This window comes from Triturus cristatus, chromosome 4_1, assembly GCF_964204655.1.
Source record: "Triturus cristatus chromosome 4_1, aTriCri1.1, whole genome shotgun sequence".
NCBI lineage: Eukaryota > Metazoa > Chordata > Amphibia > Caudata > Salamandridae > Triturus > Triturus cristatus.
Genome location: NC_140585.1, coordinates 953,669,002 through 953,696,737, shown reverse-complemented (window position 1 = coordinate 953,696,737; position 27,736 = coordinate 953,669,002). Strand labels below are relative to the sequence as shown.

Here is a 27,736-nt window from a genome sequence, read left to right as displayed (position 1 = left end):
CTAAGCGCCCTGCTTAACCTCCCTCCGGACAGGGAGTCCAGGAGTCTAGACACTTATGGTAGACATATTTTCTCTGCAACCAATTCAGCCTTACGGTCATTTAATACCGCTTGTGTTTTGGGCAAATTTTCTCATGCGTTATGGGATTCGGACACGCACCGGATACCCTCTCTTCCAGATGAAACCCAGAACAATCTTACCCAGATACTCCACGATGGGCAACAAGCAGCTAAATTGCTGATATTATGCGGCATGGAGGATACTAAAGACTCTGTAGGGCAAGCCAAAGCTCTTTCAGTGGCACTCTATTGTTGTGCCTGGCTACGCAACTCTGGCTTTTCGGAGGCTATTAAAGCTGATTTCGCATTGCAGCGTTTTTTGGACAGTCGAGGTGGAACGGATTGGCTGGGGGTGGGGGCAGTTTCCAGCACCACCAGACTGCTTTGAAGGGCACATTTGGTGCCCTCTTTGCATACTCCAGTTGGAACCAGTTCAGGGAGCCGTTGGCTCTCACTCTGGCACAAAACTGGACAAAGGACATGGGAGTATCCTCTTCTCTGTCCAGCCCCCTTCTCTGGGAGGGACCCCTGAATCATCCCAACCCTTTCCCTAGGGTACTTACAGTCTTACCTGTGAGTGGCTCTTCAGATTCGTCATGGGACAAGATTCAGATCCAAAACCACTTCCACTTCTACGGTCTGGGCACTTTGGACTTCGTTGAACTTCGCCTAGAAACCAAGAATGCACCAAAGAAGACACCAGCTGCTCCTCGTCTCATTATCCTGCCAGTCTTCTACATCATCTGTGCTTGTGCTTCATCCAGATACTTCTCCAGGCCTGTGGGCATCAAAGGCACCCGAAAGAATTTCCCTTGGAATGAAGAAGTCACTCCTGTGCATATTCAGGCACCTCAACTAACCTGACCAGTCTGCTGCCCCTGACATCCCACAGACGTTGAAAGGCTCAGCAACACACGTGGTGGTTTTGCAACTCCCTTGAGGCCTGCACTGTCTTCTCAGCAAGTTTGAGGCAGTATCTCTCGGCAGAACCGCTGGAACAGAACCCCTAAGCACTGCATCAACTTGCTGTTGCCAAGGCTCGATGACTCTGTCCGCCCGGGAATTTTGAAGCTCCAGCCTCCAGCATCTCTTACTACCAAGGTCTTTGTCCTCACTGCATCTTCTGCACCGTGGGCCTGTATCATTGGTGAGCTTCTCGAGGTCCTCTTGCGACTCCTGTGCCTCCGGCCGTGGGTCCTTCTGAGGGTCTTCTTTGGCTTCAGTGGGCTCCCCTGCTTGCTCGGACCTGCTCTGCCTCTACTGCACTTGGTGACACCCTTCGACCTTGATGGTCCCAACGTTACGCCTTTTTCATTTACCACATCTCTTGTCGGACACTGACCCCCTGGTTCATGACTTCCAACATGGGACAGCATGTGAACGACTCCTGGTCTTCCACAGCATCCTCACAGCTGCAGCTCAACTCTCCTGCATCTTCTGTCATCGCTGGTCATTGGTCTTCCATGCCTACTGGTCAGTCCAAAGTGGCATAGACTCTGTACCCTCTGCTTTCATGCTCTTCTTTTCAAGAATCCATCAGTTGATTCCACCAGACTCTTTCACTTTCTTCGCCAGAAGCATCTTTTCTGATGTCCTCCATTGTGGTCTATGGCAGTTTCCAAAGTCACTTTGCACCTATGCACCCGGCTTCCTTGTTGTAGGTATCCTGGTTCCTGGGGTATCCACGGTTGGGGTGACTTTCCAACCTTCTGTCTTCCACAGGGTTTCTTCAGGTCCGCTGGGAAGGGTCCTTCTTCTTGAAAACAGCAACCGTGACTTTCCCATTGACGTGCACTGAGCACGCGGCTGTGCTTCCACTCTGCACACAGCCTCCGTGGATTTCATTGGGTGGTTCCTTGTGTTCCCAGCTTTTCTGAGTCTTCTGGCCCAAGTCCCGACTTCAGTATATGGTTTGGTCTCCGCCTGGAGAGCACTGTGAATTTGTGCTTACTTACCTGTCTAACTTTGAAATATTGTGTGTATTGTGTTGTTATTTCCGGATAGGAGATATACCAATGTGTTAGTGAGTGTGTATAATAAATAAAACTATTTTAATAACTACACTGCGTGGTTCTTTTTCGTTTAACCTACGCTATATGATTAGTTCTTGTAAAAACAAGCTGCTTAACACTCCTTCTGGACTAAGCCTGGAGGCTGCTCTCCACAGCTACCACTTAGAGAGCTTTCTATGGTTGTCTAAGACCACTAAAATAACAATAAGCGTTGTCTGGATTAGTGCAAGGTGCTTCACCTAAATAAGTGTGCACAATACTAAGCCAGCCTCCTACAGGGACCATCCTCTGTATGCCTTATTGGCATTCCTAGATATGTTTCTGACATTTCAGTATCCCTTATAGGGGACTTCAATTTATGTACCTCTGGAAAGATAGTGCAAGGGGTTTCCGCCTTGCACCAGTGCTTCCCTCCTTTTTTGTCAGGTGTAATACGGGACGGGTGGCATAGTCCTTGGCATATGATATATTGTACACTCCTGGCCTAGGCAGTGTTCCCACCTTGGTCCTTTCTCAGTGTGTTTTGGCACTTCTTTTTTGGAGTATCTTGTTGGTATTTCGACTATAGGTAGCTTACACTTGCAGCTCTATTCTCCTGTGGCACCACCTTGCTGTCTTTACTCTTCTTCATACCTGCAAGACTCTGCTATAACATGTGCAATTGTAAAGGGCACGTACACCCAGTAGGGTATCTTGGCGCTGAATAACATATGTTTATAGTTACTCAACTCAATGGTACTCATTTAATTGACCTTCAGAAGGATGCATTAGTTCCCTAAGCGACCAGACCTGGCATTACTTTTTGATTTGTGGAAATGCCTTGTACCTTTGTTTCCACAGGCAACACTTCTATGACAGTTCAGATACCATTTTCGGCATTTTGTTACTGAAATGGTTGTTCTTCAGATGCCGCCACCTACCCCCTTTTTTAGTGTTCGTGGTTGCTCCCATCTCGAACGTGTGTTCCTTGAACATTATGGTTCTATCTCCCTTTGAATTGATTCCCAAGAAAGCTTGGTGCTCCCTTCGGTTTCTTTCCTGAGAGTTACTCTCACTCCTCGCTGGACCAGACAAGGTTTCTAACTCTCAAGGGTTAGTTACACAATTTCTACCTTATTTTGCCGATTCCTTCTGCTTGAAGGATTCTCTCTCTCTCTCTCTCCTCTTCTCTTTCTTCTTATGTCTTTCTCTTCCTTTGGCACCTGCAGGGTCTTTTCTCCTCCATAGTCGTGTTTTTAATGAAGGTTTTTTGCTGTGCTTAGACTGTAACTTCTGGTCATTTTTCTGGGCCTGCCTCCTATAGAGCCATTGTTTCCTGGCCTTAACACCTGTTGTGCTTGTATGCACTGCAACTCCATCTGTTATTTCTGTTGTTTCTTACTCGTATTTGTTTTCGGGCATCAACTTTCATGAAGGCTTTGTTCCTACACCTTGTACTCTGTATTTTATCCGATGTTTCAGCCAAGTCCTAATCTGTCTGACATCTATTTTTCTATCGGATTTGAGACTGGTTATCTGTCCCTAGATATTCAGTTTTCTATGGAGCTTCAAAGCCGTAGAGCGAGCGAGAACATTGTCCGTATGAACGCGTGCATTTATCATGAACCAGTGGATGAAAAAACTACATCCTGAGCCTCGCACTCCATAGAAAAAACGTAACGGGTTTCGGATAAATAGATGCCCACCTCGCGTCTCATTAATCATCGTTTAACAAAAGCCAAAAAGTTCCTCGGCTGAAATTGGTGCGGTTGGAACTACTTTTAAGAAACTGGGACATTAACCACAATTTTCACTCACAGTGGTGTCGCTTCACCATTTTCCAGTATGATTTCATTGAGGTGTTTTCCGCTTTAAGAGTTATTTTGGTCCTGAAGAGAGCCTCTTAAGAAGTGGGTTTGAAACGCGTTGACCTTGCGTATTGTTCACCAGACAATCTTAGGGCTAATGTCTATAGCTGATTTTGTGCACTGTAATTTGTATTGATGAATTTAAAAAGGTGTGATATCTTTGTTTGTGCACTATAGAGGACTAATGTTTATTTTGAGCTTAATGAGGGCACAGCAAGTAGCGCACTGGTGGAGTGGGATGCCCTCAAAACTACACTCAGGGTCACTGTTTAGGCGCCACGTGGAATATACGGAGACAGCTGGAAAAGTCCATCACCCGTCTCGAATCCCAACTGTTGCAATATGAGTGCGAGGGGGAGGGAGGGGGCAGGTACTCACATCAACTAGAGGCCCTTCGGACGCAGCTCGCGGAGCTTCTGGAGCGCTTGCGGTGTCATAACTATGCAGCCCACACAGCCCGCACACGCCACGGCAGACAGGGCGGGCCGCTTGCTCGCCTGGCTGCTCAAACAAGACGGCGCTCGCGCTCCGATGCGGCTATACGTATGCGGGAAGGAGAATTGGTGTACACACAAAGGGAAATACATAGAGTCATGATGGAGCATTATACACAGTTGTATCGGTCAAGAGTCCACTGTTCGGACCACTAGTTAGAGAGATTCCTTGAACAGATCCAGCTACCCACCGCCTTGGACATGCATCAGGAGGCACAATTGCCCCCTCACTCTTGAGGAGATAGGGGAGGCGATTGCATCCATGGCATCGTGGAAAACGCCGGGTCCGGACTGCCTGCCGGACGAATTTTATAAGGCTTACCGGGAGTCCCTGGTGCCGCATTTGCACACGCTTTACACAACAGCGTTGGCGGAAGACGAGCTGCCTGCTTCGATGTGCGAGGCATACTTGGTGTCCCTGCTAAAGCCTGATAGAGATCCCACGACCTTGGGATCTTATAGACTGCTGGCACTTCTGAAGGCGGACTATAAGATACAGGCCAAGGCACTTGCGGAGCGCTTGGCGCCGGTGGTTTCGGCCCTGGTCCATAGTGACCAAAACGAATTTGTGCCCAAGCGGAGCATGTCACAGAACCTGCGGGGGTTCTTTCGAGTGGCTACGGATAGTGTACCGGAATGGCCAAAGGCGGGTTGTTTAATGTTGGACCTGGAAAAAGCCTTTGATTGGCTGGAGTGGAGGTATTTGTCAGTGTTGCTACAGCGGTATGATTTGGGGCTGGAGTTTTTACAAATGGTGGGCCTCTTGTATAAGAACCCTACAATCCGGTAAGGTTGGGTCCGTACATATCTGAAGCCGTGCCCATATGCAGAGGCACCAGGCAGGGGTGCCCACTATCCCCACTCCTGTTTGCGCTAGCGATCGAACCTCTGGCGGCGGCCCTCCACGCAACATTAAGGGACGGCATACCGCTGGGAGACGCAGTACACCAAGTGTCGTTGTATGCAGATGACCTGCTGGTGTACGTGCGAGACATAGAGAATATCCCAGACCAGTTGGCCAGTGTCCTGAGGGATTTTGCTGCTATCTCAGGTCTTCGGGTAAACGCCAGTAAGTCCTGTCTTTATGCGTTCGGGGAGGGGAGACAAGACCCGGGATACACCCTCAATGGTACGATAGTACAATGGAAGGGAGATACCTTCCGATACCTGGGAATACAGATATACTGTAAGCCGAGGGACCTTTTTGACGGCAACCTGGGTAGGGCCTCCACAGCCATCAAATCGCAGATGCGATTCTGGGGAACATTGCCGCTGGGCAGAGTGGCGCTAACCATGCTGGTGATTCTCCCCAGGTTACTGTACTACTTTGTTAAGCTACCTTTATATATACCTGCGGCATTTTTTGCCATATTCTCTAAGTTAATCAGGGACTTCATCTGGGGGAGCAGTAGACACAGGGGGGCTAGTAGCTCCTTGCTTAGAACACTACTACTTAGCTGCACAACTGCAGTGGATAGCCCGCTGGTTTGCGGATAGGGGCCGGGAGGATACAGCATCTACACTGCCCCCATGCTCCCTGGAGAGGATCCTTGCAATCTTTCACCCAGCCACCAGGGCCGTGACGCCGATGCCATTCCTTCTGGCGGTGGCGTACAAATGCTACCGTAAAAGCCTATTTCTCACCAGAGCGCTGGTCCCATACGTGCCGGCGTTACCACTAGAAGTTTCTCCTAGCGGGATGCAAACACTCACCTCCCTTACACTGACGCACTGGCGAGACGCTGGCATACAGACATTGGGAGATTTGCATTGTGATGGCACACTTGCCTCATATGACTCCCTAGTTGAGGATGAGGGATTATCACCAGGGCAGTTCCTAGTGTTCCGCTCACTGATTGCAACCCTGACTGCTAAATGGGGAGACATGTCTACAGAACCCAGCCAGCACCTTACCATACAATACCTTCACGTTACGGGGCGAGGCAGCCACCTGATCTGCTGGTTTGCGGCATCATTGCGAACCCATGCGGCGATCAACTTAGACCCTCTCCGACGCAAATGGGAAGTGGACCTGGGGAGGCCGCTGGAAGATAGGGAATGGGAACGGGTATTGAAGAGCCCAGTACGCATACCCAGGAACCCATCGACAGATTCAGTTGTTCATCATACATAGGGCATACCTCACACCCGAGACGATCAATAGGTATTTCCATCGTACAGATGCAGTGTGCCCTAGATGTACCGAACCTGGGGTGGGCCTGATTCACATGCTATGGAGTTGCCACAACTGCACACGTACTGGCACACAATCAGCGAGCTGCTATGCATCAGCACAGGTCGTAGCCTACCTTTTGACTGGGCTGTTTATCTGTTGCACCAGTTCCGTAGGACCCCAGCTACAAAAGTTATGTCCCGATTCCTGGATCTGGGATTTGTGGTCGCTAAGCGATTGCTCACCAAGAGATGGAAGGTGCAGGACACACCTCATACGCGTGCATGGAGACGGGAAGAAACGTTGGGATTGAGGAAGGAGCCTATAGCTGCGCTGTGGGAGGGGCTGCTCCAGACACTTCAGCAGATTGAGGAACAATCGAGGGGTAGGGCGGGGACCCAGAGTAGATGTCAGGACCTATGGAGGTGTGCAGCTGTACTGTTCCATGTGTGTGTTACTTTGCGCTGGCACCAAGGTGAACGCAATAGATGTCGATGCGGGGGAGTAACAGTCAGTCTGTAATGCTGAGATACGTTGTTGAGGAAACAAGGGGAGGTGGGGGGATGGGGATATTGGGACTAATGCCGGTCTGTGTTGGGGTTGTTGGGGGTTACCTGTTTTGATCATATTATGTCTGTTCTGAAGTCGACGCTCCACCAGCAGAAAGGCACTACTCATTGGACTGCCGAAACCATGCAGACGCCGGACTGGACTTCATCTTATGTATGGAGTGAGACAAATGTTGTCATTATATGTATTCTGGTGTGATCGGCACATTTTGTATGTCTACAATGCTCAGTCTTCGTGTGGCAAGAATATGTTACCATTGCGATTAAGAGCCACCGTGCATAGATACTGCTAAAAGTATAATGCCTTTCATGTATCTGTAACTTCAAAAGTTAATAAAACAAACAGATTTAAAATCAAATTAAAAATAAAGGACTAATGTTTATAATAGGTGATGTTTGGTGGTTATCCCTGACATCAGATTTTGGCATAAATGTGTAGTTAAGTCAGGGCGTGTTAGCTATTGTTGAGGTGTGGGTGCAGTTGAGTACGGGTTATAAATGCGGTTTGAATGTGATATGCAAGTAGAAAGTAAGATTGAGAGAGAGAGTGTAGCTATTTTGTAATATGGCTGGTTGTTTTATAATATGTTCTATTTAATTTGTGTGGTATTCAAAAAATATAATAATTTTGAACCCCAAAATGCAGAATTGTTTAAATAAATTCAAATTAAGCAAAAGAGTGCTTTAGGATGCTTTAGATTTTGTTCTAGGCACTAGTGAAGTAAAAGTTTGATGGACTATCAGTATTGGCATCTTTTTGTGGTTTTGCTTAGTAATTGTTTTGACATAAAGATTACTCTTTTTGGGCACACTGTTTCTATAGGCAGTTTCTATAAGTGGCTCCGCGTTTTGGCATGGAAAATAGTCATGGAAGAAACTGACGTCAGCGCATCAGAGGAGGGCTTATATGGAATCTTTCAACTTCATATACGGTGGAAGACTTCACTACGGAGTCGCTCAATGCCCTCTATGGATGCGCAGAGGTATTGCTGTAAAACATTTCTGGATCTAGTCTGGCACCTGGGGAGAATTCAAAGGTAACGAATAAGTGGCTAGATCCTATCTCTACCAAATAACCCGTTAGCAAAGGTTAGTAACTTATTTGTCAGGTCCATAAGGATGGGCACTGAACACATTCGGTCCTGCAGGACTTCCTCCGAGACATTGGTCCACAGACCCACCTCCAGAGATGGTATTGTTTGGGTATGTTGGACTTGGCCCTTTTGGCAGGTTCACCCCTAAACTTTTTGCCTTTCCTGTGACCTGGTATTGGTGGTCCAGTGTAAAGTGCATACGCTCTCTGAGTGCGTGTGGTGAGATTGGCCTGCCCTCCCATAGGAATGCATGGGGGATATGTGTGTCCATGGTAATTCCTGGTGTGAGAGGAGTGCAGGGTCGAATTTAGTATGTGCGAACTCATGAGAATAAATGCTGCACAATGGTGTGCGCAGATTTATTGTGACTGGTGGAGAAGTGCCACTTTTAGAAGTTCGCATTTCTGTGTGCTATTTTTCCTGCCTGCCTGATGTGGAGTGCATGTCTGGCTTGTGATTGACAGGTGCTGGATGGTGGGGGGAATTCCACGAGCCAGGGTGAGTCAGCCCAGTGGTGAATAGAGAGATCTGCATCTAGATGGGAGGGAGGAGTTGCACCTGGGACTTGAATAGGGCTGTGCCTTCCCTCCACAATGCAGGCTCCGCCCCCTGTGGTGCGTCTGAGCACCTAGCCCCCACCTGACAAAGGAGAGAGGAGCTGAGCACAGCAAAGTGCTCCAAAGCTCCCCCAAACCAGTTGCATCTGGTTTTTCCCCCAGCCCTTTGCTTACAGACAAAGGAAAAGGGTGTATAAAAGAAGGGGCTGTGACCCCATGAAAATGTTCTCTGCTGGGATGGCCCTGACGCTGGGGGCTGCTGCTGCTGGGCTCCAGGAGGAACCACCACAAGGGACTGCCTCCCTGCTGGAGGGCCCTGTGTGCTGGCCTGCCTGAGCCCAGCCTTGTGCCCCCTGAACTTTGCCTTTATCTGGAAGAAGTGCTGTGCTCTTTATTACTGGGGAGAGCGCTCCATTTTTGTCCCTGGACTTGGGACTTCAAGAGCCTGAGAGCGCTTTACTTTTATTGCGAAGAGCGCTTTATTCTGGGCAGCAGGGAAGGAGCTGGCGGTGTGCAGCGCTGAACTACGATCATTTTCAAGGGAATCCCGACGTAGGGATTTCCCCACTTTTTGCTGCTCTTACGGCGGGTGCCCACCCCGCATTGCCGCCACGAAAAAGGGAATCACTGACACGGCACGAGCAGGAAGACAGGCGTCTTGCCTGACCTTGGGCGGTGTCAAGAGCGGAAGTTGCTGCCAGGAAGAGAGCGGGATGCCCATGCTGGGATAGAGCCCCGCATCTTGAAGGGAAGCCGCTGCGCGGCCTGAAGTGACCCGAAAGAGGACGGGGCCTCGGCAGAAGTCAACCGGAAGTAGGCGGTTTGACCCACGGGACTCCTGTGCTAGTGGAGAGCCCCGTGTGTACCTGGGAGTGGAGCCTGGGCCTGGCAGGAGCCCACCCCGCCTGCGGATTGCCGTGCCTGCGCCCCAGTGCATTCAGAAGAGCCCTGCGGTGTGGAGCCTACACCACGCTGGGGAACGCACCTGCAGCAAGAGCCAGGTGGGAGCCCACCCTGCGCTGTCAAACAGCCAGAAGACAATGGAGACTTTGCTCCGTGAACTGAAGGAGACCGCCTGAAGAGGAGACGGCCCCGGTGCAGGAACACCCAAGACAGTCCTGGTGAATGGAGTATGATTTTTCCTATGGAGGGTGCCTCCCCCTGCTGGAGGGAGCACCCGAAGTACCTGGTGAGCGGGGCTGGGAGAAGAGCAGCATTGGGGCCAGAAGGGCACCAGAGTGCTAGTGTTTTTTCCTTTACTCCACAGCGGCACCGCAGTTGCGGGCCGCTGCAACGTTGTGGGCAAAGTCTATTTTTAGAGTCCCAGAGTGGGACTGCAGCGTTGACCATGGTGCCAGGGCTCCTTTGCACAGCTGCCCAGCAATTAGTGGGCAGCTGCCACTTTCAGGCTTGAGTGATTGCGCCTTCTGCTTGTGCTGCATGTGCAGCCAGCCCGGACATTCTGGACATTGGGCATTTGAGCCCCTGTGGGAGGCCAGTTGGCCTGGGGCCAGGTTCAGTGTGGTGTGCCCACGATTGGGGCACACTGTTTTTATGCTAATTTATTACCTAAGTTGTTCACGCTTGTGATGCCTAATGAGATGCTATGGTGCTTATGCATAATATATTTATGCCCCTGAGGTTTATGCAGGATATGTTTTATACCTAATGCTAATGTGATAATGCTGAAGTCATTATTGTGCCAGTAATTACTGGTTGTGGTCTACGTCTATGATAAATGTTACTTTTACAATTTCTTCTAAGTGATGATTCTGACGGTGGCCCCATTGGCCCTGTCGTGTGTAAATGGTCCCCTGTGAATATTGCCTAGTGCCAGTTGGCACAGTGTATATTATGTGATTATGATCTAATGTGTTTATCATAATACAAAGACTATTTTTATAAATAACCTTGTGTGGAGTACCTTTTGTGGTGTGCCTGGGGTGTTGTTGCTGTGTGCGTGCGCAAACACTTTACACATTGCCTCCGGGATAAGCCTGACTGCTCGTGCCAAGCTACCAAGGGGGTGAGCAGGGGTTATCTTTGGCGTGTAACTCCCTTGCCCTGACTAGAGTGGTGGTCTCTGCCTGGCTTTGGCGCAAGCCTTAGCCAACCAGATATCCCATTTCTAACAGGGTATTTATTCAATGGTAAGGAATCTGCTGCTAGAAGTCTCTATCAGGTGAAAAAGTTACTTACCTTCTGTAACGCCTTATCTGGCAGAGACTATATCCTCCCTGCTCTGCGGACAGATTTCTAGGGTCAGGGCTGATCCCTTTCAGGGCCCTAATTTATCCACACCGGTGTCAGTGTTATTCATGGCTCCACGCTTTTGGTGTGGAAAGTCGTGAATAGTAACTAGTGTCAGTGTGCCGAGGTGGTGCCTATATAGGTGCCGCGGATGTCACTTCGGGCACAGACAACGCCGATGACGTATGTGGAGCAAATCGATGCCACCACAGCCTTCCATACATTCAGATGGACCCTTTTGCATTCGCAAACGGGCACATTTTGCGATATGAACCATTTGCGAATGGAGAATACTTTGATACATGTCACTCAGTCTCTGCCAGATAAGGCGTTACCAAAGTTAAGTAACTTGTTTAACAGAGAGATCAAAATGATCTTGCAATACACAGAAAATCACACAAGCAAATAGGTAATTCAGCTTTGCTAGCTGCATGAAGAGCAAAGATGGGGAACTTCTCAAAGTCCTGCACATAAAATCATAATGCAACTCTATTGGGTGAACCACAGAGGGATCACTCACTCATCCAGCCAGCCTATATTTAAGCCGAAAATGCTCTGTTAAAATAGCCCACATGATAGTGTATCCACAGGACATTCTAGGGTTCTAGGGGCCCCACAACTTTCTCAAAATACTACATTGCTTGATCCTCTATTGCATGGGTACTCACAGGCCTTTTCTCAGGGGTCAAAAAGTATGGTCTGTGGTTTGACTAAAGGCCACATTGCTGGCAGCAAGCCAGGAGGGTGGAGTACCTGAGAAAGAATTGGGAGGGTATTACGAGGAACAAAACGAGTTTAGTGAATTTAATTTCATACCACAGTCCTTTAAATTAGACCCATAATCTTTTGAAGCGATGTAGATCCGATTGCAAACTTTATTGAGTATAATTAGTGTCACAATGTCTCTCAGCTGAAATCCCACAACCACCTCCTGGAGTTAGCCTTGATGTCTCAAAGTCAATGCTGTTGTAAAGTCAAACGTTCGAAGGAGTAACATGATTAATGAATTTGAAAGAAAGAAAATTGGAACACCAATGATGCACAGGTGTATCCATTCCAGATGCTGCCTAGTAATCACCTCCTGCCCCAAACCTCAGAGAAAAGGCTTTATTTAAGGTGCTCTTATCCCTATATCTGTAAAGATATAAAATACGTGGAAACATTCTTAATAAATGTATCGAATGGTATAAAATAAATCATGACAGGAACCTCCAACAAGAAGCGCAATTTACAAAAGTGGACCATCACCCAAGCTTCACCCATAGATGTTCTACAGTCTGGGTAGATTTTATCCATGGCTCTAGAATATTTGATATCTAGCCCTAGCTTAACCTCGCTACCAAGATATGTCGGTAGTGAACACTGTATTAAAACAATCTGGGCACATCCCTTAACACAGTGACATTTCTCTAGGAAAATCATTCCTTACAACTGTCTGTTGGAACCAGCCTAACCCTTTTGTGGGGTAGCAAGCAAGCTAGAAATTATTGACATCCAGTTTTTGAACATTTGCCTCTGCTCTTGCTTTTTTTATTAGAATGTAACTATTTAGAATCAGAAAATAAACTGGTAGTATGCACTGGAAACGAAAGCTGGACTGGAACACAACACCCATTGATTACTACCCCTGTGAAGACAGTGTTCAGTCTGGACTCACTAAAATATGGACCTTGACACAAACAGCCCTGTGGTCCGATCATCATTCTTTTCTTGACCAAATTGCTTCATCGTGGGCATATCTTATCTCCCTATTACTTCCTTTCATATCGTGTTAGACTTGGCACCATTGCGTAGGTCTCCCTTCCATTTTTTGCCTCTACTTACTGTGTTTTGCTGTGTGATGGACTCCGTTTTGCTGGTCTAGATGCTTTGGGCACTTTGCCACTGCTGTTCAGTGTCAAAATGCAAGTGCTCCCTTTGTAAAGTATTGTTATGGTTTAGTGTTTCCATGATTGGCTATTTGATTTACTTGTCAGACCCTAGTACAGTGCACTATGTGTGCGCAGGGCCTGTAAATCAAATGCTGCTAGTGGGCTTGCAGCACTGATTGTGCCACCCACAGAAGCAGCTTGTAAAATGTGACTCAGGCCTGCCATTGCAGAACCTGAAAGCAGTCTGGGACTGCCATGTCGACTTGGCATGTGCACACACTTGCCAGTCCCCAAACCTTCTCTTTTCGGTATGTTAGCCACCCCTAAGTTAGGCCCAAGATTAGGGGTGGGCGGAATTTGCGTAGTCGCGTTACGCAAATCTCCGCGAAATGGTTTAAAATCTCCGCGAACACGCAGAAATTCCGCGAACACGCGGAATTGCTTGTTCGCGATGCTTTTTTCCTGTTCGCGACCGCTGTTTGCGTGCTCGGGGGGAAATATCTCGCGAACACGCATTTTGAGATCGCGAACAAGCAAAAATTCCGCGAAGCCGCGGAAAGCAGAATTTTGGGCAATTCCGCGTTCTCCGCGGAACGCGAAATTACCTAAATTCCGCAAATTCCGCGAGTGGAACGGAATTTACCGCCCAGGCCTACCCAAGATACCCCTGTGGGCATGGTGCATTGTATGTGAAAGGTAGGACATGCCCTGATGTGTGTGGCATGTGCTGAAATACTGCCAATTTAGTTTTTCACTATTGCAAGGCTATCTGTTCCCATACGGCAGAATGGGGAGTTTGTTTACAACATCTTATAAACATAACTGACCCTGGGAACAAGACAGGAAAATGAAGTTTAGTATGCCTGAACTCAGACTGTTAAAGTGCATCTTTTAGTGAGGGTGATTTTTACATTCTGTGTTTGAAAATACCACTTTTAGAAAGTAGGTATTTTCTTGCCTAACTATCAAGTGTGCCTCTGCTAGGTTTGTGTATTGCTTGTCTGGCTTTTGGATGACAGCGGTTGGAGGAAGGCAGTGGCTCCACATGTCTGATGAGTCAGGGCTGGGCTGAATAGACCTGGGCTGCATTTAGAGTAGGGGGAGGAGATTTCCTTTTCACCTGAATGGGCCTGGTCTGCCTTCAACAATGCTGTCTCTACCTCCTGCGTAATGAGTCAGGCCGAGTGGAATTACTTCACCTCATGAACTCTCGCTCCACTCAATTGCAAGTGGATCAGTTTTACCGCACTTGTTTTTCTCTCGATGTGCAAGAACGAGAGCTGATTTTACAGTGCAGTTATTCCACAGTCAAATTTCATGAGGCTTTGCTGAAGCAGCAGCCAAGCCTTCTTCTCTGTTATATTTCTGACGGGGAAGGGAAGCATACAACGCTCCCACTAGCAAACAAAGCATTGCCCTTTCCTCCCCTACTCCTCCTGCTCCTCTCCCTCGACCCTCACCCTACCCAGAGCCCTCAGCATACATTGACCACTTTCTGAGAGCTGGATTGTTGGCGAAGTTATTAGTTTACTTCAACAGAGGTATTTACAGTTTGCTCTATTTATGCTGTCAACTTTTAAGAGCTTCCTTTTATACATGAATTGTGAATTGTTCTTGGAGGTGTCTGCGTGCGCCTGTAACTCTATTCATTGAGAATTTAACTGCTTGCTTGAACCTAAATAAGATACTACAAGCATTCACTATACGATTAGCACATTGTCATCCACGCCTAGATAGAACTAGACAAAGTATTTTACCATGTCTACTGCAAAGTCTTTAAGCACAGAAATAGCACAGTGCCATCCACGCCGAGCTGTAAAATGACAAAAGGTTTTTACCACTTCAGACACAATATTACAGCTTTGGATTGGTAAGAGACCATCCAAGCCAACCTGGAATGAATAAAAGCAACCCCTGACACGTGCTTTACTATCTTTATAGCTCTCCATAGAATCGCTGTGCTGTTACAACATGCTTTTGAATACATTGATTGTAGCAGAACTTTGGATCAGATTTAGAGGTTTGCAGGCGGGTTACTTAGTCACATTTGTGACAGATATCCTGTCCGTCGTGTTACAAGTTCCGTAGGATATAATAGAATTATAATACAACGGATGGGATATCCATCACGTTCGTGACAGAGTAAGCCCGTCCGCCAAACTCTAAATCAGGCCCTTTATTTGATTGTGCTATTTTTTTGGCTTAGAGGTTTTTTAGATGCTTTAAATACCTATTGGCTAATTTTGTGATTACCTGGTATTGCTATGGAATCTTTCATGAAATTGCAAAGTTTGGATAATATAATATCCAGGAGAAGGTACAATACACTTTAATAACTGCTACTTCGAACATTCCCGGAAATAATAATATATTGTGGCATCTTTTTTTCACAGATTTTGCTTTTTTATGCATACAATACAACAACTATCAAAGTACGCAACCTGAAGGCTTTTAACACGGATGATGTGGTTTGTGGACAAGTATCGATTCTTTTGGCAAGGTACATATTTTGTCGCTGAATTAAGAACTTTCGAGTTTCCCCTGTAGAGAGGTAATAGATGTACAATCGGTTTCATATATCGATAGTGGATTTTAACGTCTTTGTTTACAGTATGCCTATACACAATGTTAAACATCATTTCTGCTTTTAATGCATTTTAAATTAAAAAAAATGCAAATAATATAGTATCTCGCTTTAATACAGTGCAAGCTGTTAATTCGTTTGCTTATAAATACTTTTTATTTTCTTACAACAGTATTATTTTATTATACAATATGTATAGGAGACTGAACGTCAGGTGTTACACTTCAGTTGGTGTGACAGCCATAATGAACAGACACGAACTTTCCACTATTTTAGCAGATACCGTGTTTCAACCTACTGTAGTGTGATACATACGAATATGCAAATCAAAAGCTGTCCCATTCTGTGGTCGTCCACGATGCAAATCTTCATTTTTCTAGATAATATCCAAAAAAGAAATACACTGTTCCAGGTATGTATGCATTTGTTAATACGAATACGCTGTCCTGTTTTTGGTAATCAAAACTATTGAAAAAATACAAGATTAGGTGATCCCGAACTAACCACAGCTCCACTGTTATCAGCTATTTTCTCTGCGCACTCCGCAAATTTTAGGTCATGCTTGACATCTTGCTGTCTGCTGGAGCCCATGCCAGAATAACACACAACACAACACAACACCTAACAGATATAAATATTTAGGGCTGTGGGCCAGCTGCTTCCAGCCAGTGGCTTCTTTGGCTGAAGCCCCTTCGAGCATTGCATCTTTTGGAATTAGCTCCTGACATTTTACAGATGTTTATATGTCCTACCTTCAATTGCTTTGGTGGGTAATTAAAAGGTAGTTTACTATAGAAGCAGCAAGAAGGTGCTGTGAAAAAGTAATGTTTGGCAAGACCGTTTTTTTGTGACATGCATCTTGCCATTTACAATATGGACTATTTACCAACTGCACCAATAAGACACAGTCTAGCTCTATCTATGTATGTTCTCAACAGCTCTACTGCGTCAAGGCAAAGCTAAGGAAAGCAGCAGGGAGGTTCGTTGTGGCAGCTGGACCCAAGAAATGTAAAACCCAGGCTCTAGCAGTAAGTCAGCATATTGATCCATGGCTTGCTGTGTTATTCTGAGGCTTCCTGAGCCCAAACAGCCACAGTATGAAACTGTTGCACTTTCTGTAGAGAGTTGGCCCTAAAAGTGGATTGCTGGGCATTGTGCACAGCTTGCTGGGTGGAGGGGGACACGCCATAGACCCCAGTTTGGACTACCCTTCATGCCAGCAGGATCCCCTATGACGCCTGTTGGAGCAGGCATGAAGGAACAAGTTCCTAGGACTAGTTGCTGGTTCCTGCTTGGTGCCTCTGCGTATGGCCTGCACCAGCACTGCAAATGAGGCTCTAAGTAGTGACATCACATTCTGGCTCTCATTCAAGGATCACGACTGTAGCATATCTTAGTGTTGCATCAAGGGAAAGAAGCCCAAACTCATTCTGGGTTGCCCGGCCACAGCCTTGGCCTTTGCTCCACAATCTGTTACAAAGTCGTGAAGGGTCTTTGGAAGGTTGTCAACTGCCCCATCCTTGATGTGCATTAGCTCTCAGGTAACGTCTTTCATTCATGGCACCTGTGGTCCACGTTACGAGGTAATAAGTGGTGAAACTGGAGCTACTACATAAAGCAAGGTGTCGATGAAAGAGCAGCAGTTCCCATCAATCACTTCTAATTTTATATATACAATGAACAAATAAATCGGTGTCTTTTAAATTATCTATTCATTCAAATGTGCCTGCCACCATGTATACACAAACTATAACAGAAATATATGTATTTGCGTTAGGTTTGGCTTAGAACCCCAAAATGACAGCCACATATATTGGCTTAGCCAGTGCTTATCTGCTTTGGGTGTTTATTTCCAGATGTAATAGGTATAATAAAATAACGTTCTGTGCAGAGCTAGCATTCATTCATTTAACTTAGTTAACTTGACATGCATTTATTAGAATGGCATTGTCCCAGCGGTTTTAGCAAATAATCTTCTAATATATTTCTTATCTCCCTTTCCTAGTTCAATCTTTTTCTCACTGTTGTTGGAGAGGGTTATTCAGATTCTCGAGGATTACAACATTTTTTGGAAAAAAGCCTTTCCCCTTAGCAATCTGTTATTTGGGATGTAATTTACAAAGTACTAGTATTTAGAGTGAATAACATTCCTAGAGGTTCGGTAAATTCGTATTTTTAATATATTTAAGCTAATGGCATTCTTAAAGCCTTCATCGAGATCATGCGTCATTTGTTATACACTTGTTCATTCAAAACTATGCCGGGGGAGGTTGAGGCATTTTCCCCATAAAGCGCAAGAGACATTGTGTCTCCAGGAAGTGCACAAGGGGAAGGATGGGCTGGATAAGAGAAAAGAGGACTCCTGGAGATAGTGTGAGGCGATATTCAGACACATCATTTAGGAAATGGGAACTACTGTTGTGTGTACATTACTATTATCCTGCACTATAGCTTCTGTCTCTAAACCTCTGACGTGTAGCAGGCTTTGCGTATTGTTGTAATGTTACTTTCTTTGTCTCAATAACACGTCTGTTTTAGTATTGGAATTAACAAAATCTGTATATTGATGATGGCCCATCATTGCCATCCTCATGGTAAGATATGAAACATATGTTTTACCCCTGGATGGTTGTATTTTGCAATAACAACCACAAAAATACAGATAAACAAAACATTGTGGCTAAAATATTGTCACTTAATATTGAAATTGATTTTTAAATCAAAGAACAACACATTAATATTCACTACAAAAAATCGCTATTCTAAATATTTAAAATAACATTCAGTACAGAATGTAGACATCAAAGATATCACCTAAAAAATAGAATGTGTTATTAATGGGGTTTCTGGTTGGCAGAGGTATGCACCCTGTCAAAGCAAGAACCACAATTCTAGTCAGGGTAAGTCAGACATGCACTGTAAATTAACCTGTGCTCACCCTCTGGTAGCTTGGCACAGAGCACATAGGCTTAACTTAAGAGGCAATGTGTAAAGTATTTGTGCAGCACTTCAAACAGTAACACCGTGAAAAACACCACAAAAAGACTTCACAGCAGTTTAGAAAAGTAGATTATATTTCTATAAATAAAACAAAACCAAAATGTCAAACACACAATAAGTCGAAATCTAGATATGAATTTTTTGAAGACTAAATGTAAAAATAGCACTGAGAAGCAGTAAGCGCCTGTGAGGGTTATCTGGTTGTACTGAGTTCAAGTCTAGAGTTCAGGCTGACCACGTTGGAGCACGGGCTGGATACAGAAGCCATGCAAGATCCGATGAACAAAGTACCTTGATCCTGGTCGCAACAGCGAGATGCGGTGTGCAGAGTGATGCATCGGTGTGGATCCTGCAGTCAAAGTTATGCGTCTTTTTTTGTTCATGCAGTGGTGGTGATGTGCCGGTTCCGAAGACGATGAGCTGAGCTAAGAGGTGTTGGTACCGTAGATGATGCACCGGGTTTCTCCATGCAGTCGAGGGGCTATGTTGACCATACCACACTGCAGCAGTGGCAATATGTTGAGTCTGATGCGTTGGTTCTTTAAGGTGATGCGCTAGTTCCGAGTGTGATGCGCTGATTCTGTTCCCACAACAGAGACGCTGCATCAGTTCTGCTACATGCAGACAGGAGATGCGTTGTTTCAACTGGAGCAAGCACCAGGGTCCACTTCCAATGGACCAGACACAGGAGCAAGTGCTGAGACTGATTTCCCCGAGTGTCAAGAAACAGGATATAATCCAACAAGCCCTTGGAGATCACTATGGGTTCAAGGCAGAGTCCAGCTCTTCCTCAGCAGGGTCAAAAGGCAGCAGGCAGCATGGCAGTAGAGCAGAAACAGTTCTTAATAGAGCAGCAGTGTCAGTCCTTGTAGCAACACAGAAGTCCTGCTGACATAGTTTCCTTACAGATGCAGAAGTGTCTGATTTGGTGGAGTCAGAGATCCAGTACTTGACCCAGTTGTGCCTTTGAAGTGGGGGTGACTTCAAAGAAGGGTTTTTGAAGTGTGCAGTGGTCTTTTCTTCCTAGCCCTGGCTCCAGACTTGCAACAGGGGGATAAACAACCCTTTCTGTGGGGACAGGATAATGCTTATTCAGATGTAATAGTCAGCTCCTAACTCCCATCCTGCACAGGCTGAACTATCAGGATGCGAATGGACACTTAGGCATACCTAACCTTCCTTTGTGTGTGGCTGTCTAGACGAAATGCAGAAAGTCGAGCTGTCACCCAGCCCAGAGGTGTATTGGAGACAAGCTGCAGGCACACAGATCTTTAAGGCCTTGGAACACCCCTTTCTGATAGCGAGTCGCTAATCCTATTTTGCGAGTCGGAAATTGATTTGCGATTCGCAAAATAGGATTAGTACATGGGCCACATGTTTTTTGCGGTCGCAGACGGGTCTAAGACCTATTTGCACCCACAAAAACCGTTAGTATATCTGGCCCAGAGACCAATAATGCTAGTGAAAGGTGGCACAATTCTGTAACCTGAATATGGGTATGCTTACAGCTTAATTTTATTGACTCTATAACTATATTCTAATAACTAACAAACAATACCACTAAAACCAATGATATAACTATATTCAAAGCAGAAAACATTTAACAAACAAGCATTGGCATAGCCAATAGGTCTCGCCTTTGTGACCTTATAAGTGTTTTTATCCATATAACAGTTGATGTTGTTGCACCAAGGATATTGTGCTGCATAACTAAATACTTATAAGGTCCCAAAAGCGAGACCTATTGGCTATGCCAATGCTTCATCACTTTCTTGCACTGGACCAACATTTGTTCAGGAAAAATAAGTGCGGGTCCCAATAATGAGTGTTGATGTGCCCCACCTGAAGCCACTAGCTCACAGTGAGCAACGAGTCTAGCATTTCACCCATCACTTAAGCGTGAATTAGCACCAAGGGGGCTGGTGGGCTTGTCAGACTGCCTGTTGTTAAGTGGTGTGAACAGCAGCAGGGTGACAACAGCCATGGTGCTGCGTGTCCCGTGTTTCACACATGCACAAATGCTGAGTGCCCACTGGACATCAGTGGAGCCTGCCCTTATCCGTAAAGTGCGCCATACCCTGCGCTGCACATGAAGGGCCATGTGCCACCCCCTTAATAAGGTCCCATCAGAGCTGCTGTAATCCTTCATTGTGAAAGCCAGGCTCCGGTCTGTTTATGTTCAACCCAGACACAATGCTTGGCTACACACCGCCAGAGTCATTAAAGTGATTAGCACCAAAAAATAAGCCTGTCAAAATGCAGACGCTACTGTAGACGGCGGTACCAGGAGGACCCTCAATTTCGAATGCTTCTCCTCCAGAGCACCTCTCATTTTAAAGCAAACCCATCCATTACTCTTAGGTTTGTGAAATAAACGCAACTTCAAGTAATGTCTTCGGTCACAGAGTGGAATTACACTTGAATCTCGTTTCTTGTCGAAGGTTAAGAAGGCAAGGGATATCGAATAATGATGACGGGTGGCAAAAAGCACAGCTGGGTGTTCAAACTTCGGTTATAATACTTGTTTAGCCACTAGAGTACTGGCATTAATCGACAAAAGATTGCAGCTAACTCCTCCCTTCCGCTGCTCACATCTCCAAGAGTTCGCACAATAGTACAATAGAGGCGGAATCTAAAATTGACTATTTTTGCAGTTCCTTATCGCGCGAACTCGACCCAAACGTATTGGAGCGCTTTACACAAACACCCGTTACATTGAACAAGAACACGAGAACTTGTGATAGTGGTGGAAATTATTAGTATAACTTTACTGTGTAATTGTTTCGCCGCGCCTGCTTTTCGTGTCGTCACTCTATAAATTACAAGTCATATGCTTTCATTAAAAAAAGTTCAATCATTTTAACAACTACAAGAGCAGAGACGTAATAACACCTGTGACTAAAGCGCTTAGAAAGGGCAGAAGTACGGTGTGCAGCGCTATGTAAAACAAATTTTCATTATTCTATTGTCATTATGCGTTTAGACATTGTAATATAGGCTTCTGCAAACCCTTGCAAGCATATTTTACAAATTCTCGTCCCGATCAGTGTTTGTTTTGTTTACCCCAAGAAGTATGAGAGTCAAAGTGATTGAACACACACAACAGAGGCATCTTTCGAGATAACGCATCCCTGCAGCCCAAGAGCCACCCAGGAAAGTCAAAGAGCCAATCACATCTTCTTAGTGAGGAAGGCAGATGTTGTTTGTGTATTTGGCCAGCCAGCCATCGACACTCGGAGTGTTATTTCACACCACGTGCATTTCCGGATTTTGGGAAGTCAACTGTTGTCTCACGTGGAAATGAGTGAGACCTGCAAACGGATAAAGACCACAAACTGGGCTCTGGCTGGCAGAGCGTTCACAAACTAGTTAGTTATGCCAGTTTAGGTCACTGGAGGTAAACTTCAAACAAGCATTGGCCGCGCGGCCGTGAAAGCGAAAGTAATCGCGATCGCGATCAAAGCAAAAGTGATCGCGATCGCGAGGACAGGACGCGCTGTGTGGCAAGCACACGAGTGGTGTACGCGCAGCAGTGATTGGCGGTTGCGTGCGTGCACGCTCGCGTGAACGCAAGCGCTAGGCCAGCGAGGTCTGGTAGCACTTTGGAAACCCGTATACTAAATGTCGAGCAACAGCGCATGCGCTGTTCTAGGCACGACCTAAAAAATACAAACAAACAAAATATTTGATTGCATCTTACTTTTTCCAAGCAACTGAATAATCATCATTTCAATTTAAAACCATCTCATTTAAACTAAAATATAATCACATAAAAACATGTAACTCACACAAACTATTTATGCTGAAAACGGATCATAATGAAACAAATGTGTATTATATTATCAAATATCAAACCTTTTAAATAATTACATTTCATTACAAATACATTACAACACTTAAAAAAAAGACACAAACAGAAATATTAAGGGCAATGTATGAAACCTTTGGTACATAGATTTTTACCACAAATCCTTTCAAAATAACTGGAACACAAATAAAAGCAAAAAGAGCCCTGCATGGTGTTGTATTCTTTTTCCTGCAAGAGAAATACATAATACATTTCCACCCACACACCTAACCCCATCCCACCTTAAAACATTTCAAAGCTCACATAATAATTTAAAAACACAAATACAAATCAGTACAACCTCAAAAGAAAATGACAATACACATATTCTTAACAGAAAACTCAATCGCATGCACCCTCAAACACTCCACTAAATACCGTGATATAACTTAACTGATACAATACATAAATCTACAAAAAGATTATAAAACACACCCCAACCTTAAATCTAGTTAGAAAGTAAAATTAGATGCAGGCTTACCTTATTTAAAGACATGGGATCCTGCTTCTTTTCTCCTTATTTATCACCTTTGTGAAGAAATGGAAAATGACTGTAAGATGATACTACTGGTACTGGGGATCATATGGAAATAAGAAAGGAGACTAAATATACACTATACTGAATTGTATAAAGTATGTGTCAATGTAGGAAAGTAGATCTGCTTTCATGTTCCCCCCCACTTTTTGCTGGTGTCATTATGTTTTACTGACTGGTCTGTCTGGGATCCTGCTAATCAGCACCCCAGTCTTCTTCCCTAAATTGGACATGGTGAGTACTTAGGTACACTACAAATTTGGCTACTGGTGTACCCTAATAAGACCCAAGTATATGGTATAAGGTGTCCAGGGCATAGGTACACCAGGGGTCTCCCATGGGCTGAAGCATGTATTATGCCACCCAGTAGAGACCACCCAAATTGTGACTAAAGGCCTGCCATTGCAGCCTGTGTAAGCTGATGCCTGCACCACATACAACAGATATAAGATTCCTTATATCTGGGGTCACAGTACCTAAAACCTATATGTCAGCCCTAAGGATAGCCTTTCAATCCTAAAGGCAGGGTGCTCGGTTCTAAGGGTGAGGGTGCCCCTGCATGAGCAGGACACCCTTGCAACTTTCAGACTCCATTCTCCCGAATTGTAAGTGCATCAGCCATTAAGATACATAAAGTGGCCATGCGTCATTACTCAATGACCATCTCAAAACTGGCTGTAACGAACACGGTCGTGTTCCTATGGGAGGCCCTCAGTGCTAATGGTACCAGTCTTCTAGACCCGGACAGCAAACTATGGCTGCTGCCGACAAGAAACACGATTCTGCCCTCCTGCTGCTGAGCCAAGCTTGAGCAGAGGAAGGCAGGACAATAGATATCCTGTCACAGGGAGGTGTGACCACCTCCCAGACAGGACTTAGTATATTGAGATAGGGTGGGGGCGCTTGCCAGCGCCACTCAGACTTATGGAAGGGCACATTTGGTGCCCCTGTGCATATTGCAGCCCAAACCAGTTCAGAGAGACGTTGGCTTCTGCTCTGGCACGAAACTGGACAAAGGACATGGGAGTATCCTCCCCACTGTCCAGGCCCTCACCTGGACTCGACCCCTGAATATTTGCAACCCTTTCCTTAGGGAACTGAAGGGCTTACCTGTGGGTGGGTCCCTAGATTCATCGTAGAACAAGATACACATCACATACCACTTCAACTTCAACCATCTGGGCACTCTGGAACATCGCTGGACTTCGCATTGGGAATCAAGTCTGCAACTGGGAAGACTCCTGCTGGTCCTGGTCTTGTCGTCCTGCATGTCTGCTGCAACATCTGTGCCTGTGCTCCATACAGGTTCTTCACCCGGCCCGTGGACATCCAAGACACCCGAAGGAATCTCCCTTGGAGTGAAGGAGTCACTCCCCTGCATCTACAGGCAAGGCAACGCAGACTCTGAAAGGCTCAGTAACATAGGTCATGGTTCTGCAACTCCCTTGAGGTCTGCAATGTCTTCTCACCGAGTTTGAGGCCAGCATCCCTTGTCTGAACCGCTGGAACAGCACCCATGTGCACCGTGTCGGTTTGCTGTTGCCAAGGCTTGTTGACTGTCCTCCAGAGATCTTCGTGCTCCACGAAGCTCCGACCTCAAGCATCTCCTGCAGCCAAGATCTTTTCCTGCAGCGCATCCTTTGCACCGTGGGCCGTCATTCTTTGGTGAGCTGCCTGAGGTATCCTTGCGACTCCTGTGTCTTCAGCCCATGGGTCCACACGAGGGTCTTCTTTGACTCCAGTGGGCTCCCCTGCTGACTTGGGGCCTGCTCTGACTTACCTGCTTGTGGTGAATCACTTGCACCTTTTACTTCGACTACATTGGTTACTGTTGCCAAGGCTTGTTGGTGCCCCTGCCAGACACTGACCCCTTGGCTCGTGACATCCGATGTGGGACAGCTTGTGCATGGCTCCTGGTTCTCCTCTGTGTTGCCTGGTCCATACAGCTGCAACTTCAAGGACACCTTCAACTATCCTGCATCTCCGACAATGGTGGGCATTGGTCTCCCGTGCCTCCTGGTCACTCCTGAGTGGCATAGACTGTCTCCTCTGCTTGCAGGTACCTCTCATCTTGAATCCAGCTTTGGATTCCACCAGACACTTTCACCTTCTTCGCCAGCGGAATCTTTACGGAAGTCCTCGATTGTGGTCTACTGCAGTTTCGACGTCACTTCACACCTAGGCACCCAACTTTCCTGGTGTAGGTATCCTGGTTCCTGGGGTATTAACGGGTGGGGTGACTCTCCAACCTTCCATCTTCCACAGGGTTTCTTCAGGTCTGCTGGGAAGAGTCCTTCTTCTTTAAAATTGCAACCGCAACTTACCTTTTGACTAACATTGAGCATGCAGTTGTGTTCCCACTCTGAAGACAACCTCTGTGGGGTTCTAGATACTCACCTGAGGTGGCTCACTGGGTCCCTGGCTCTCCTATGTCGTCTGGGTCCATTCTCGACTTAGGTCGTGGTTCGCATTCCACTATTTTAGTATATGTTTTGGTCTCTTCCTTGGAACCACTGTGTATTCTGTGCTATTTACGTATTCTATTGACAAAGTATAGTGTTTGTATCTCCATATAGGAGATAATACATTGTGTTAGTGAGTGTTAATAATAAATTCATATTTTTATAACTACACTGTGTGGTTCTTTTTCACTTAATCTATACCATAAGATTAAGTATTGGTAAAATAAGACACTTTACACTCCTTCTGGACTAAGCCTGAAGACTGCTACCACTTGGAGAGCTTTCTAAGGTTGTCTAAGACTACTAAAATCACCATAAGGGTTGTCTGGATCAGCGCAGGGTGCTGCACTTACATAAGTGAGCACTATATACTAAGGCAGCCTCTCACAGTTAAGAAGCAGGTCTGGCAGGTATTGCTTGGAATGTGGCAATCACAGAGGAGCAATACTCCAAACCCACTCAAACTGGGTCTTCCTTGGGGAGGGCATGTCCTTGCAGTGTCAGCACTGTCTGGGTTAAGGCATTGCATGTCCAGACAACGCACTACACCACAGCTTTCTGACTGTGAACTACATTTTCCAGCATGCCATGAACTCTCACCTAGGGCCTGGAGATGTGGTGGTCATTTTCGTTATCTGGTTACTTCCTTCATCGTCCTTCTGATCTTTGATGGGCATTCATGATACAATATTGCTGTATTCAGAACCTTGCTACGCGGATCTAATATTTCATTTGCAAAAGACCTGTTGCTTTCGTAGGATTGTGTTTAACGGCATGAGCATACAGAGAAGGCATTTATGAATACCTTGTTGTTTAGTGGAATCATTTGTGAACTATTTGCACATTTAATACAAACTTTGCTAAGACTGTGGGTTGTTATATTCCACTTCAGTGTTATCCTCACTGAACAGCAATAACTTCTTTAGGACTGGGTTGGTCAAGATATGTGCATGTGTCAAAGCATAATGTATTAGAGTTCTAGTATGTTACCAAAAATCGATCAGATAATGAATAGCAGAATATTATTGTTTGTTAATCACCTTGCTGTTTTATAACATTCAAGTAGATACTATTTCTTCCGCAGACTGTATAGTGGTAAATGTTAAGTTAGTTATTCTATTTACATGGAGAAGTGTCATTGAACATATATTTAAGGTAATTATTTCCTGCATGTTAAGCTTCAGGAATTGCAAATTCTGCACTAAAGTACAGTGAGTTGGTTACTCAGAAATGTTGCATGATATACTCATTTGCTAATACAGTTAAGTGCAGAACCTTCATAGCAAGTTACTAAAGCTAGGCTAGGCCCTTTCCCTACCCCAGTTACCATGGTAAGAAATCTTGTGGTGGTTTTTGATTCCATGCTGACCTTTACTCCACATAACAACAAACTAGTATACATATGCATGTGGTTAATGAAATTAATTCTAAAATCTTACCCCTTCTTCCGTCTTTCTCTAAAATTACCATTGTAAGGGCATTGATTCTGCCACATTTGGACCACAACAACTCCTTATTTTTAGATCTGCCTAAACTAACCACACAAAGTCACAAGTAGTCCTAAATGCTGCAGATAGGCATCAGCATGGCTTAACCAGAGAACATTTGTTACAGATAATTTAGCCAAATTACACTGTCTCCTATTTGACACAGAAGCGTAAACTAAGCAGTATGCCTAGGTCACAAGGCTCTTCGGACGAAAGATGATGATCTGGCCATGCTCTTCTCAAGGGTCTAGACAGGAGGGGTATCCTTTCCAAATATGTAACGTATGTAATATGCAACCTACACATGACAACATGTACTTGTAACAGAATACATACAATGTGACGATTGATCTGATAGAGACTTCTAGCTGCAGATTCCTTACCTTTGAATTTCCCAGGCGTCAAACTGGCTCCGGAAACCTTTGCGTGAACAGTACCCCTGTGTGTCATCAGGTGGCTCTGTTTGGATCCGTGCAGCATCATTGGCGTCATTGGCGCCGGATGTGATGTTGATGTCACCTATGTTGTGCCACCCAGGCATGCAGACGTCAGTTCTTTTCTTTCCGCATGAGTTAGCGCTGATCCTGAAAAGAACTACTGCCCTGTTTCTTTTTGACAGACTTTTTTTGTCATTTTGTCGAAGATCTTTCTTGTATGTTGAAAATGCCATCTAGAAAGGTAGGGTTTAAGCCGTGTGGTGCCCGTCATCGCGCCATCTCAGTTATCGACCGGCACCTTGTGTGCTTTTGGTGTCTCAAGGATGACCACAACTCGAAGTCCTGTTCCGACTGCCGGGTCATGGTGCTGAAGGCTTTGAGGGAGCAGTCCCTAAAGCTGCTTGCAGCCCAGCAGTCGACACCATCGAGCATGACTCCTAGAAGTTCTCAGTCCTGAA

The 27,736-nt window shown here is 45.7% G+C and overlaps 1 protein-coding gene across 1 annotated transcript in view; it reads left to right on the top strand.

Moving 5' to 3' along the window:
* The window catches only part of CFAP54 (cilia and flagella associated protein 54), a 2,172,274-nt gene that overhangs the window by 1,938,637 nt on the left and 205,901 nt on the right, over positions 1-27,736 (top strand). Inside the window, exon 66 of the mRNA XM_085653834.1 lies at positions 15,320-15,426. Coding sequence (XP_085509960.1) covers positions 15,320-15,426 — 107 coding nt within the window. The remainder of the gene's footprint in view (positions 1-15,319; positions 15,427-27,736) is intronic.